The 14248-nt window shown below is 33.9% G+C and overlaps 2 protein-coding genes across 3 annotated transcripts in view; one reads left to right on the top strand and one right to left on the bottom strand.

Annotated features, from left to right (window-relative positions):
• Window positions 1-14248, top strand: part of LOC143062156 (large ribosomal subunit protein eL29-like) — a 35572-nt gene continuing 21324 nt past the window's right edge. The window contains exon 1 of the mRNA XM_076233968.1: window positions 1-10. The gene's annotated coding sequence lies outside the window, so the exon portion shown is untranslated. The remainder of the gene's footprint in view (window positions 11-14248) is intronic.
• Window positions 5376-14248, bottom strand: part of LOC143062138 (rabenosyn-5-like) — a 215860-nt gene continuing 206987 nt past the window's right edge. For both annotated transcript variants that reach the window (XM_076233949.1, XM_076233944.1), the window contains exons 5-9: window positions 12451-12612; window positions 11498-11703; window positions 10598-10668; window positions 9912-9998; window positions 5376-8525 (exon numbers count right to left, since the gene is read on the bottom strand). In XM_076233949.1, the coding sequence (XP_076090064.1) occupies window positions 8000-8525; window positions 9912-9998; window positions 10598-10668; window positions 11498-11703; window positions 12451-12612 (1052 nt within the window). In that variant the 3' untranslated portion in view covers window positions 5376-7999. The remainder of the gene's footprint in view (window positions 8526-9911; window positions 9999-10597; window positions 10669-11497; window positions 11704-12450; window positions 12613-14248) is intronic.

Here is a 14248-nt window from a genome sequence, read left to right as displayed (position 1 = left end):
AGCCTGTTGTAATAAGCTCTTATACCCCACTAGTCCTATAAACATACATGTATGACTTCGCATTCTTATTCAATTTTTAACGTTTTTATACTGATATTTTCATTTTTTTTTAAATTTTTGAATGCAAAGTGTGACACATTGATAGTAAAAAAAATATTATCAGAACAGTAAATAGAAATAGTAAATAATGCTCCTGAGGTCATATGTTATAGGACTAATTACCCACATACTCATTAAATAAGTTACTAGTGACATACACAAATGTAGTTATTTCTGTTACTTGAAGCAAATTCTATTTCTTTAGATTTACACAATATTGTTATACATTGTACTTGTTTTATTTCACATTGAAGATTAGACAAATAGGGATACTCCTTTGATTTTTTATTTCATGTCAGTCAGGTCCCTTTATATGAAACTTGAAAATACTTCTCTGCCATATTTTTGATATTTTATAACAACTCTGCACATGACCCATATAATTTGATATTCATTCTTTAACCATATATTATAGTAAGCTAGTTTTTTATTTTATTTTACACTAATCCACAATCTTTCATGTTAAATTTTGTCTCCATTTAAGTTTATGCCATTGAACCATCATGGTATTAAACACAATCCCAAGTAATTATGCTGTTATAGTGGGTCACCATATATATTCAACTTGGGTGGCATTCCAGTTATTGAATTTTGTCAGATTGGATAATGAACTAGACCTTTAGGAATTGATCTCATAATTTAATATGGAGCCATCGTATGCGACCACTACCCGGTAACAAAAATAAACATGTCAAGCGGCAATATTTATCACCAGAGATTACAAGTAAAAAGAGGATGGATAAGTCTCCATAATGCTTGCCAAACTGGAACTACAACAAGATCTCCAGACAAGGACGAACAAAACGTTCAAGCCAAAGTTAGTATTTATGTACAAAGAAGTTGAGGGGCTGATTCACGCTATTGAACCAGACGAATTCCCCTTAAAAGCATGTCCGAAGAGAACCATAACTACCGAGAAATTCAAAGAATACCACGAAACAATTATTGTGGAAAAGCAAGTAAAGAATAACTCTTACTGTGAGTGTTTTGACATTCCGCCAAGTAAAACACCGTACAATATTCAAACTCACTTTAGGGCCTTAATAATATGGTACAAGTCAAATCGGCACCTGGTTAAATCGACATCTAGTCAAATCGGCACCTATCTAAAGTCAATTAGGCATCCAATAATAAATATAAATAATTCAACCTTTAAAAATGTGTTGGGGTGACATATTGTTATTGTTCGTTTCTTTTTTTCTTATATTTATTCTTCCACACTTTTTTGTCCATGCTATTTCTCAGAATTGGCTTGAACAATATTGATGGAACTATATCATAATGAGGACCACTATATGAAATTGTGCAATCGGGGTATGGCATCATCAAGATGGCTGACGTTGCCATGGAAACTAAAAAAATGTAAAAAAAAATCAAAATTCTAAATCTTTCGTTATAAGAGCCAACCTAATGAAACTTTATTTAAATGTTGGCAGTGGTGCCCTGAGGTACCAACAGTACTTAGCTTCTGCAAAATCTCTACCATTGCCATGGAAACTAGAGAAAAGGTTAACATTGAACCTATGGGAAAAAACATCAAACCAGCCTTTTCTGAAGGAATATAACATAAAGTTCAAAGAAACTTTATGAATACATAACATGGCATAAGTCGATGTTGAAACTGTTGTTGGAATTTTCGAAATGGACACCGTTACCATGGAAACAGCAAAAATGTCAAAAAATCTCAAAATGCGCCAAACTTAATGAAACTCATTATGAATGACCAATGTCAAGTAAAGATATGAAATTGGACTTCGGAATTTCCAAAATGGCCACCGTTGCCATGGAAACTACAAAAATTTCAAAATTTTCAAAATGCTACAAAATTGAGGAAACTTTACAACAATGTTAACGGAAATCTGTATAATTATGCAGTCTTTGAATTTGGAATTTTCAAAATGGCTGCCGCTCACCTGGCAATAGGGGAAGGGTGCCATCCGCTATTGCTTGCAATGGCAAATCTAGTTTTTACTGTTTTTGCTTAAAATACTGTTAAAATATATATTAAATAAATCTAACATGGGTGCCGAATTGACTATATCAAGTGCCGATTTAACCAGGTGCCAATTTGACAAGATGCCGATTTGACTATACCGGGTGCCGAATTGATCAGGTGCCGATTTAACCAAGTGCCGATTTGACTAGAATTCCGTAAGACAGTGATCGCGCCGATCGGGGCGAACGATCCCACCCCGCCAATAAAACCGTTGTATTAAAGCCAGCATCGATATCGACAATTTATGCACATTTCAATGCACATGTCATACAGATACAGTCTGTTACAGACTCTACTGTTGTAACTTTGTAAACAAAGATTGAGTCGGATGTCCGGTTCTTCGATCTGTCTTATAACCAATAGAAAGTGTACCAATACGGACACATTATATTTTCTTATAAACGTTACACTAATGCATCAAATCCGAGCGTCTCGCCTGGGACGCTAGGCTGTGTACCCTGTACCCCGCCTTATAGCGGCGACGTTAGGCAATCCTAGAACATCGCCGCGGGGTACAATCCTCGATTCTGATTGGTCGAGTGCCGGTCACGTGATCGATTTCCATTGGATAATCCATTGGGTGTCCTCTATCACGTCCGCGTCCGTCTATTTTTAGAATTTTATTTTTAGAGTCTGGGTTTTCCCTAATCTATTTTTAGAATCTGGGTTTTTCCCTAATCTATTTTTAGAATTAGTTGGGAGAATTTGAACAAATCGAACAAACCGAAAACGAGGCTCAGATTTTGGCGGGAAATTCAAATTTTCATAATATTAAGAGTTATGCCCATTTAATAGGACAACCTAAAACATGCACGCACATCCATGCCTGACCCACCTCACTTACGTTCGAAGGACGGGACCACCACTCCGTGGGGTCCCTAAAGACCGAGGTGCAAAGGTACCCCGGTCCCGCCCTTTGGGCTCTGTTACTTTAGATTGAGTCTAATGGGTGTATATTGATGTCTATGTGTGGTTATATTGATTTTTTTGGTTGCTTACTGTTACAAGAATAACAACTACTAGGTAAGGTGTGCTTTCGCATGCTAAATTTTATTAACAATACAAAGATCATAACATAATCAATACAAATGTCTAATATTGGTGACTGGACATCCTTCGGATTATGGGGCTGGACCATAAACACTACCATTTCTGTGACCTTTGAACTCATATTCCAAAAATTTCTGCATAACAACGTTAGTTTCCTTCTTGACAGAAACTGGCAAATTGCCCAACACTACTTGTTGACAATTCCTACTGGTAAATTGAAGCTGGTCAATTACATCAGAGTCAAACCACCTACCCGACAATGTTGACCTTGCAGTTACACGTTTTCCTACAGGCCCAGACAACACATCTGTCCGATAATTAGGGTATAATGATACTGAGTAACTCTGGAAGGGTACCATACTCCTAACCCTGTAGCCTCCTACCTTCAATATCTCATATTGATCAGCAAAGGCTGCACCCTTTGAATCAGGATCATACACATTGTACAAACGCACAATATCATCTGAAGCAGCATCAACTACAGTCTGGGCTGATTGTAGCTTGAACACCCAGGTTATCCTAGATATCCTAAACTCATCATAGATGGTTGATAGGTTATCAAGGGCACCCGAATTAGTACTATCATAACAATCCTTCCATTCACAGTTGAGATTCAACAATACTGCGTTGTCTGAAGCAACCCTTTTCAGAACAACAGCAGGATGGGTATTAGTACTAAACCTATAGATGGCCTGTCCTCGAGGTATAGAATTGGTATACCTACTGAATCGGTTTTTACCCGAATCAGCTCTACTCTTGTACACTGACATATGCAGACGAGGATGTCTAGAAGGATACACAACTTTCCTTCTTTTACCTCCTACATTACGACGACGGCCACCACTTCTTTTCATAAAGGCAGTGGTTTGTAAAAAGAAAAGACTATCAAGTTTTCCCCGATTAATTATAGATTTTTAATGTTTTAACAATGTTTAAGTTTTACTTCACATAATCAATAAAGTTATAAAAATAGATTTATGAGTATCTTAACAACATTGGTTGTTACACTTCGATCTTTTTGGTAATAAGAAGGACCGGAGGTATGCAAACTGGTTCCCGGTTGATTACTACACAGAAATCATAAAAGCAAATTCCAGTTTAAATGTAAAATAGTAAATACGAAATCAAGAGCGGTAGACGGAGAAATGTAATGGAAAGTAAATACGAACCAAGCGCGGTAGGCAGAGAAATGTAATGGAAGTTCAGTTCACTAGTATAGAAACATGCCGCTAAAAGCGTCATTTTTCAAAAAGATATACTTGGCTTGATTATGTTTGGAGATAATTTGTGCCAACTTTTATAAACATTTCAATGATGAATTTTAAAAAAAATAAATGAATATACAGAAAGAAATGAGTTTTTGACTAAAATCAGGTAAGTGTGATAAAATGAATTACTTACAAAAGATTTAACACAAATTCAATGACAATTAATGAAGAGTAGATATTGAAATGTTCAAAAAATGTGTCTGGTGACCCCACTTGCCAACTGGTATGGCACCATAGCTAAAATAGAACCTATGGGTAAAATGCTAGTTAAGGACGATTATCATGAAAACTGCTTTAGATAAACAATCTAACAGGGCAAATATATTCGGAATGATGAGATCTACCTATTGTTAATTTACATAAAAACTGTCTAATGACTGATGACTGATCAGAGTTATTGCCCTTTACTAGATGAGAAACATAAGACTAGTAGATCCTTTTTAAGAAACTACTTAACCAAACCTTTTGATGTCAGAGGGTTTTTATCTTAGAATACAAGTTTGACCTTAGCTGTTCATTGTCATGACAATTGTGTGTCATCCTGAGTAACCTTATTCCTGCCATCAATGCCCTCAATTATAATTCAAAACAAGACCACTCTGCACCAAGGCGGCGTATGTCCTTGAAACATGACCACTCTGCCACCAAGGCCTCTTTCATAATTCAAAACAAGACCACTCTGCATGCAAGGCCACTTTTATATTGAAAGAAGACCATTCTGCCACCAAGGCCTCTTTTATAATTGAAACAAGACCACCCTGTCACCAAGCCCACTTTTTTAATTGAAACAATGCCACTCTACCACCAAGGCCACTTTTATGATTGAAACAAGATCACTGCCACCAATGCCCCTTTTATAATTGAAACAAGTCCACTCTGCCACCAAAGCCCCTTTTATAATTGAAACGGAACCACTCTGCCACCAAGGCCACTTTTATAATTGAAACAAGTAACAAATCACATGGTTTGAATAATATGATATTTTAATAATACATATTATGTAAGCATAATTTTAAAAATTACATTTACAAAAATCATTGTTAATGCCATTTAATCATAAAACTGGTGGTTCCTTTTCACAGATATTATTACAATAAATCATTCTTAATATGTTACCAACAGCCAATCATGATTCTCTGATAAAACTGAAGCAAAGTGAAAATGCAGTGTAGCCTGATTCAACTAATCATGATTCTCTGTTTAAACTAAGGCAGAGTGAAAATGCAGTGTAGCCTGATTCAACTAATCATGATTCTCTGTTTAAATTAAGGCAGAGTGACAATGCAGTGTAGCCTGATTCAACTAATCATGATTCTTTGTTTAAACTAAGGCAGAGTGAAAATACAGGGTAGCCGGATTCAACTAATCATGATTCTCTGTTTTAACTAAGACAGAGTGAAAATGCAGTGTAGCCTGATTCAACTAATCATGATTCTCTGTTTAAACTAAGGGAGAGTGAAAATGCAGTGTAGCCTGATTCAACTAATCATGATTCTTTGTTTAAACTAAGGCAGAGTGAAAATACAAGGTAGCCGGATTCAACTAATCATGATTCTCTGTTTTAACTAAGACAGAGTGAAAATGCAGTGTAGCCTGATTCAACTAATCATGATTCTCTGTTTAAACTAAGGGAGAGTGAAAATGCAGTGTAGCCTGATTCAACTAATCATGATTCTCTGTTTAAACTAAGGCAGAGTGAAAATGCAGTGTAGCCTGATTCAACTAATTATTATTCTCTGTTTAAACTAAGGCAGAGTGTGAATGTGATGTAGCACAATATAAAAAAAAAACATAGTTCTTGGTTTAAAATGAAACAGTTTGTCTTTGGCAGTCTTGTTTATTTTGGTTTTTCTGATTTTTTTCTTTTCCTTTTCAATAAATAGCTGTTTTAAAAAAGAGACACAGGCGTTTGATGGCTATAGGCAATATAAGAGTCTAAAATTATGTATATTGTGTGGTCAAATAGGTTCACATGCTAAAAATCTGAGAGCAATCAGTTGAAATCTACTGCAAGAAAAATTCTAGCCATATAATAAAGTCTGTTATACTTGATAACTAAAATGAGGCAAATAATTAAAATACTATAGTCAATGTCATTTGAACCTGTCCTAAGTCAGGAACCTGATGTTCAGTGGTTGTGGTTTGTTGATGTGGTTCATAAGTGTTTCATGTTTCTCGTTTTATAGATAGATAAGACTGTTGGTTTTTCTGTTTGAATGGTTTTACAGTAATTAGTTTTGGGGCCCTTAATAGCTTGCTGTGTAAGCCAAGGCTATGTGTTGAAGGCCGTACCTTGACCTATAATTAATTTTACAAATTGTGACTTTGATTGGAGAGTTGTCTAATTCGCACTCATACCACATCTTTTTATATCTATGTATATTAAACATTATTAAAAGTTTTTCATATCTTAGAACAGTATTTTAGAGCAGTACAATTTCAAGTACAATTTCACATGAAACAGATTGGTTTGTTTGCTCCCTTATTCATAAGTCTTAATTTTTGGTATCCAGTTATGGGAAACAATTCTATATAAACATTTGCATATAAACATTCAGTGGAAGGATTCCTTTTGAAAATCATATAATAAACAGCTACAGTAATGAACACATTAAGAATACACATAACAATTGTAGGAGAGCATTGTTTTCTTGTGTTGGGGCTCCATCCATTACAGCACACTTAATCCTGCTTAAATGTGGTTTGAATCAGTAGTATAAAACTAGTAACAGTATAATTAACCAGGAAGTAAAACAAAACAAAATACTCATTTGTAAATCCATCATTGAGATGCATACAATATTGTAAAGAATGCATAATAAATTTAGACTAGAATTATATATATATATATATAAAAATGTACAACTTATTTGTTATGAAATCTATATATTAAAAAAAAAAATTATTAAAAAATTTAAATCTATTAAACAATGATATTCCCTGCAAGATAAAGCATTGCACATTATAGAACAAATTACACAATTCAAATATACTTAACAGTTTTATAAAAGTTAAATCAACTACAGACTTGTTGGTTTGGAAAAAAACCCTACATAGTATTGATCATTTGTCTGTAAGCATCTAAATAACCATTGATATTGTATGTATCTAACAACCAGTCAATATAAGTTCAATTATCCTTTTGTTGTCATCTATTCCAAGTGGATACTTTATTTAAGTTGTCAAGAATATAAAGTTAAATAATAAAACATGTTTTTGTTATATGTCAAGTCCATGACTTGTGTGGGGAACAAAATGACAGATACATAGTCACAACCTTTGAGAATTTTAAAAACTGCCAGAACCATTCATACAAGACTTCCAAAAAATTATCAAAACTTCCCCTTGTACATGCATAGATATATCTGTGTTACTGGTCGTTTTTCAATACAGGTTTATATCTTATGGTCTAAAAAAATTGAATAAACTGATCTCTACTGGGAAAATAAACTCAGAGTGACATGTTTGAAATACCCCAAAACAGGAGATGTAAATCTTAAGTTATGATTGATGACTGGTATCTAAGCTAATCAAAAATAAATATAGTGAAAAAATAACAATAATATACCAATTAAATTTCGAACTATTATGACCAATTCTGTCTTTGTTGTTTAAGATATTCTTGTTGTAAGTCTTTTAAATTTTGTTCTAACATTTTAACTTCATCATATTTTTCTGCTTGTCTAGCTTGTTTGATATAGCCCCTGATTATATTCATTTGTTGAACCATAGGATCGTCTTTGTCACTGTAACGTATACTGGTTTCTTCTGGTATCCAGCCAGACTTCTTCTGGGTTTTAGCTGGTTGATCCGAGTCCCTATTGGAGGGATGAATTTGATGTTTTATAGTTGTCTCCCTTTGTTCTTGTTGTTTTCTCTCCTTTTCTTGTGCCTCAGCAGCAGCCTGTCTTTCATCGGCAATCCGTTGTTGAATTTCAATTTTTCTAGCTTCTTGTAATTTTTTGTAATGTTCCTCAGATGGTAAAGCCTGCAGACCAATCATATTATCTTGCATAAAACTTGTTGCCATGGTTCGGATATTTTTCTGCATTTTTAGTTGTGTTGCTGGTGGAAGGGGGTCAGCATTTGTCTCATACACCCATATTCTTTTACTGTCGATTAAAAAAAAAACATAAAGAAGACAATGATTCATTTCATGTAACAAAATTCTTTTACTGTCAAATAAAAACAACATAAAGAGGTCAACAAGAGAGCACATACTGAAATGTCGCCTGTTTTACTCATCATTGAATTTTTTGTTGGAAGTTTGTAATAGGTTATACTACAAGTATCACATAAAGTTACCATTATTAATATTTCATAAAAATGAGTTTACTAAAAATAAGAAGATTTGATATGACTGACAATGAGACAACTCTCCATCCAAATCCCAATGTGTAAAAAGTAAACAATTATATGTAAAGTATGTTGTTCAACACAGAGCCTTGGCTTATGCCTGACAGCAAGCAATGAAGGGCTCCAAAATGGGTAGTGTACAACAATTTAAACAGAAACACCATCAGTCACACGAACCAGGCCAGACAAACATGTACACCGGGCAACCTTTCCAAACACCAAATATTATTGATCTATCACTTAAAATATCTAAAATACAGACCACGTCACAAAAACTACACACTAATCAGTGAACACTGGAAATGAGGTCAAGGTCAGATGATACCTGCAAGACAGACATACATCTGCAGAGCTGTTAGTAAAGTAACAAGGTTGAAAAAGCCACTATGCACAAGAAAAATGACAAGATAATATTTCTAGATAAAAACCAATTCTTTGCATACTGCGGTGACCTTCAGAGAATGGTTAAAAGACATCAATAAGTTATAATCATCAGCCATTTGTTAAACATTAAATAGGTTTTCATTACAAATCCCAAATACTGTTGTTTGATCTGGTTTTACTTCGTAATTATTTATCAGTAGGTGTTTATTAAATAAATCATTTGATTATTGTTTCAACAAAGTACTTATAGATAATATAAAAAGCCATTACTTATGGTATGAAATTCCTCCGACTTTATCTTATCTTAATAAACTAGACATCATTGAGATGGGAGCCATCTCTGTGGGCCCAGCTGTGAATAACTTGTGGTAAAAAATTGTATCTTTACCATATAGGACATGGGGTTGTCAACCTAAGTTTTTGACCTAGTAAGTTGTACATACATTATGACACACCCTCTGGTATTGGTTAATATACATGTCAAGTATAAAGTATGAAATTATAATGGGTTTCTAAGGTATAGAGAAGGCACAATTTGTTACAACGGACAGACAGATAGACAGAAGGACCGAATGACAGACTGATCACTATAGGGTGACCCACCATTTGGAATGGCCCTAATAATCTTGAAGGTTTTATGTTCATTAAGCATCTATTAATATTGCTTAGAGCTTTCAATACTTTCATACATCTTTGGGATTTTATTTCTATACTGTTGGGCTGTGTACATAATATATTATCAGTTGACTAATATTTACCTAACACTGTCAATACTTTCATACATCTTTAGGATTTTATTTCTATACTGCTGTGCTGTGTACATGTTATAGGTTGACTCACCACAACTGAAAAAGTCAGCAAAAAAGAATTAGTCATAGAAAATGTTCAAACATTGATCTAGAACTAACACATTTAAGGCTGTATGTTTGCCTGTAATTGCTTACATCCACTTTATTTGAAATCAGGTCTAACAACACATTATTAATTATGTTATGAATATCTGGTATAAACCCATAACAATGCATCAGCATATATCAGAATTCATAACAGAATGTACAAACATAATCCATAACATTAAAACAATTTCATTCAAATGTTCAAAGCAGTTGATAGCAGTTATCTTTTGAAAGGAATATACATGTGAATTGTTTACACGTCTCTTTTTTGTAGATCTGATTCTAAAAGAGTTTTGCTATTCAAATGAAGCTTTTAAAAATACACAGTTAAGTAAACTTGCAAATTTCATTGTTTATAATTTATGCTCAATCATATTATAATAAATCTATAATTATAATTAATCTATAAAGTTCATTGAAAAGTAAATCTATTTTGTCCATTTATGGCCTCATTTCATTTTTTTTCAAAATTTCTATTCAGAATCTTTACTAATTCTTGGTGTGTTTTTTTTCTGTATATTCAAGTTAATCTAATAATAAAAACCAACCTCAGTGATTCTACCATTGGTATAAACTCTTTCAATAACATCTGTGCATTTTCTACATAAGACTGTAAATTCTAAAATACATATAAAATAAGAAGTGTAAGATGATGATGGATACCTGCTTAACATCCAGCAGCAAATTCATATGCATATTCAGGACGAGAACATGTCAATGTTATATGAATGTTAACCCTGCTTTGTTTCAGGACGAGAACATGTCAATGTTATGTAAATGTTAACCCTGCTTTGTTTCAGGACGAGAACATGTCAATGTTATGTAAATGTTAACCCTGCTTTGTTTCAGGACGAGAACATGTCAATGTTATATGAATGTTAACCCTGCTTTGTTTCAGGACTAGAACATGACGATGTTATATGAACATTAACCCTGCTTTGTTTCAGGAAGAGAACATGTCAATGTTATATGAAGGTTAACCCTGCTTTGTTTCAGGACGAGAACATGTCAATGTTACATGAATGTTAACCCTGCTTTGTACTAAACCAACATGCTGATCCAGATTTTTAACGTGCTAGCTCACACGGTAATTGTCCACATGTCGTCTACTTACAAGGACAAATTTTTTTGACTCTGAGCTGACCAGTCTTTGCTCCTACTCCTTAATGCTGTATGCATGGCCTAGAGGCAGCAAATACCAATTTAAAATTCACTGTTGTTTTTATAAAAGGTTGTGGCATCTTTTTTGTTTTGAAAGGGATGTAACTCCTTACTAACCCCATATGGTAACTAACCATGTATGGTAACTAACCCTATATTTTTTAGGACACCCTATATCAAATATACATAGTCAACACGTGTAGTCCTTTGACCAATCATATCTCTATAAATATGTAGGAGGTAAGCATAGTAAACATAATTGTTTATACATATGACGAATATATTACCTCATACATAATTACTATTGGTGGTTTAACATTACGTTGTTGAATTTGTTGATCTCTCCGCTCCAATAATTTACGACAGTTATTGCATGTACGTATATGAGCCTCTCCCTCAGGACTCATCAATGAATTAAGGCTACTATTGCTACCTGTTCTCTTTAGAAAACCAACCTCCATTTCTGTCTGAAAAGCTGGGTTTGTAAGTTTCTCTGTAAACATTCAACAATCATTATTTCACCACACAAATTAATATTTTTCTTGATTGATAGATAAATACCTGGATTTTTTCAGCATGTAAATTATGTGATTCAATAACTGCCTTATAGCCAAAAGCAACACAAAAGTTACCTTTTCCTCCATTTAAGAGTACTGTGGATTCATCAATATCCGTTGAATACCAATTTTCGTGGATTTCATTGGGACAGAAGAACCACGAATTCAAATGTTCAACGAATTACAAATTTTCTAAAGGAATGAATGTAGACTTTGCCATAACCACGAAATTAAATATCCACAAATATGTAAGTTTTCCTCAAACCACGAAAATTGGTACCCACGAAAATAAATGAATCCACAGTAACAGGTTTTTAAAATGACTGGAATGAAGTTAATGAGTATCACAAAGAAGGAATTTAACCCAACTGTAGCTATTGGTCTTTGAAATGATTTACACAAATTTACTTCACAAATATATAAGTTATCCAAGTTTAATTTCATATTGTGAAAAAGAATAAACATTTATCACACATATAAAAATCTGGCAAGAATTTAACCTGTGAGAATGCTAACAAGTGATTAGGATGAAAGTACACTGACAAACATGAAGAAGGACAACCAGTATTTCTATGCCCCCTGCAGCAGGGGATAACAAGCCCCTACTTGCTAATTATAATGTATGTGAAAGAATAATGTGAAAAAGACTTTGTTGAGGCTAACTAATTAAAACAAGCCCTTACTTGCAAATGTATGAGGAAGAAAATGAGAACATTTATCACACATAATTCCACCACACAATCTACAATGGTGTCTTCGTCTGGTCAGAGAAAAGTTACGGGTACAATCTGGACATGTCTGTACATATTTATCTGGCATCCAAGGAACTACAGATTTTTCAAAAGCTGAAAATAAATCAAATATTGAAATCATATGTTTTATTGTGCATTAAAGTAATATAAAAATTAGGAGATGTGGTATGATTGCCAATGAGACAACTATCCACTAAAGCTGGTAGGAAGTGGATGTAAGCAATGATAGGCAACTATGGCCTTCAACAATGAGAACAAGTGTAACTGTGAGCTACTGCTCACTGATGATACCCCCGCCGCAAGTGGATAATGTTAATAGTGTAAAAATATGTAAGTGTTCGGTAAACAGGAAGTTGCCGAGTGATGAATCTGAAAACGCATCACACATTATAGCTAACTTATATAAACCCTGAAACCAATTTCAGAAATCCTGGCATTGTAGTTCCTGAGAAAAATGCGACGAAAATTTTCAACTTGGCCATCATGTGTAAAATAATAGTAGTGTTCGGTAAACAGGAAGTTGTCGACTGATGAATCTGAAAACGCATCACACAGTATAGCTGGCTTATATAAATCCTGAAACCAAATTTCAGAAATCCTGGAATTATAGTTCCTGAGAAAAATGCACGAAATAAAATGGTAAGTGTTCGGTAAACAGGAAGTTGTCGAGTGATGAATCTGAAAACGCATCACACGGTATAGCTGACTTATATCAAGTCTGAAACCAAGTATCAGAAATCCTGGTAGTGCAGTTCCTGAGAAAAATGTGACGAAAAATTTTCAACTTGGCTATCAGGTGTAATAAACAGCTGCGCCATGAGCGCATGATACGCCCGACGTCTTATGTGGAAGTCTTATGCAATAATCATAAATAGTTTCTGAGAAAGTTTTAAGCAATAACCATATATCATTTTAGAGACACGGTGGGACATGTGAAACCCCCCACCCTGTTTTTTTTTACAAAAAACTAAATAATACCAAAATAAAATTTTGAATCAAAACCAAAAAGTATACAGATCTTTAGATTAATATAACAAAGAAGTGTGTAAAGTTTTAAGCAATAATCATAAATTATTTTTGAGATACGGCGCGACATGTAAAAAACCCTCCCCTGTTTTACAAAATACTCAATAACTCAAAAATAAAATTTTGAATAATCACCAAAGAGTATACAGATCTTTAGATTAATAGAACAAAGAAGTGTGTAAAGTTTTAAGCAATAACCATAAATCGTTTTTGAGATACGGCACAACATGTAAAAAAACCTCCCCCTTTTTTACAAAATACTCAATAACTCAAAAATGAAATTTTGAATCATCACCAAAAAGTATACAGATCTTTAGATTAATGTAACTAAGAAGTGTTTAAAGTTTTAAGTCATAATCAAGAATTGTTTTTGAGATACAGTGCGACATGTGAAAAAAACACACCCCTGTTTTACTTATAAAGTGCCGTAACTCAAAAAGTTTAAATCTTATTTTCACCAAAAAGTATACAGATCATTTGACCATCATAAGAAACAACTATATTAAGTTTCATGAAATTTGGATAAGTCGTTCTCAAGTTACAGTGCGACATGTTTACGCAGGACAGACAGACAGACAGACGGACGGACACCGGACATTTGTATACCTTAATATGTCCCGTCAAAATTTTGACGGGCGTATAAAAATGATACAAGTGTTCGGTAAACAGGAAGTTGTCGAGTGATGAATCTGAAAACGCATCA

The sequence above is a fragment of the Mytilus galloprovincialis genome, chromosome 1 (genome assembly GCF_965363235.1).
Source record: "Mytilus galloprovincialis chromosome 1, xbMytGall1.hap1.1, whole genome shotgun sequence".
NCBI lineage: Eukaryota > Metazoa > Mollusca > Bivalvia > Mytilida > Mytilidae > Mytilus > Mytilus galloprovincialis.
This window is presented reverse-complemented; position numbering and strand designations above follow the sequence as displayed.